This window comes from Corvus brachyrhynchos, unplaced genomic scaffold, assembly GCF_000691975.1.
Source record: "Corvus brachyrhynchos isolate BGI_N302 unplaced genomic scaffold, ASM69197v1 scaffold119, whole genome shotgun sequence".
NCBI classification, from domain to species: domain Eukaryota; kingdom Metazoa; phylum Chordata; class Aves; order Passeriformes; family Corvidae; genus Corvus; species Corvus brachyrhynchos.
Genome location: NW_008240054.1, coordinates 817,279 through 817,611, shown reverse-complemented (window position 1 = coordinate 817,611; position 333 = coordinate 817,279). Strand labels below are relative to the sequence as shown.

The 333-nt window shown below is 62.2% G+C and overlaps 1 protein-coding gene across 1 annotated transcript in view; it reads right to left on the bottom strand.

Annotated features, from left to right (window-relative positions):
- GGCX (gamma-glutamyl carboxylase) overlaps positions 1-333 on the bottom strand; it is a 7,583-nt gene that overhangs the window by 4,772 nt on the left and 2,478 nt on the right. The window contains exon 5 of the mRNA XM_017744688.1: positions 183-204. Within this exon, the coding sequence (XP_017600177.1) occupies positions 183-204 (22 nt within the window). The remainder of the gene's footprint in view (positions 1-182; positions 205-333) is intronic.

The window sequence follows — 333 nt, the reverse complement described above, 5'->3', positions numbered from 1 at the left end:
AGGGGGAACTTGCTCTGGTGGGGGGTGTTTGGGGGTCCCCAGGTGCCCCTGCCCTGGCTCAGGGTGTGTTTGGGGGGTGCCCAGGTGCCCATCCCAGTCTGGGGGTGATTTAGGGGAGGGCTAAGGGGTGCCCCTGCCCAGAATGAGGCTGTTTGGGGTTGTCCTGAATGAGGGTGATTTACAGGGGGTATCTGGGTGCCCCTACTATGGATAGGGGTGATTTAAAAGGAGTTGGAGGGGTGCCCCTGCCCTGGCTCAGGGTGTTTTGGGGGTGCCCAGGGGTCCCATGCCCAGGTTGGGGGTGCTTAAGGCGAGTCATAGAGTGGCTGGGTG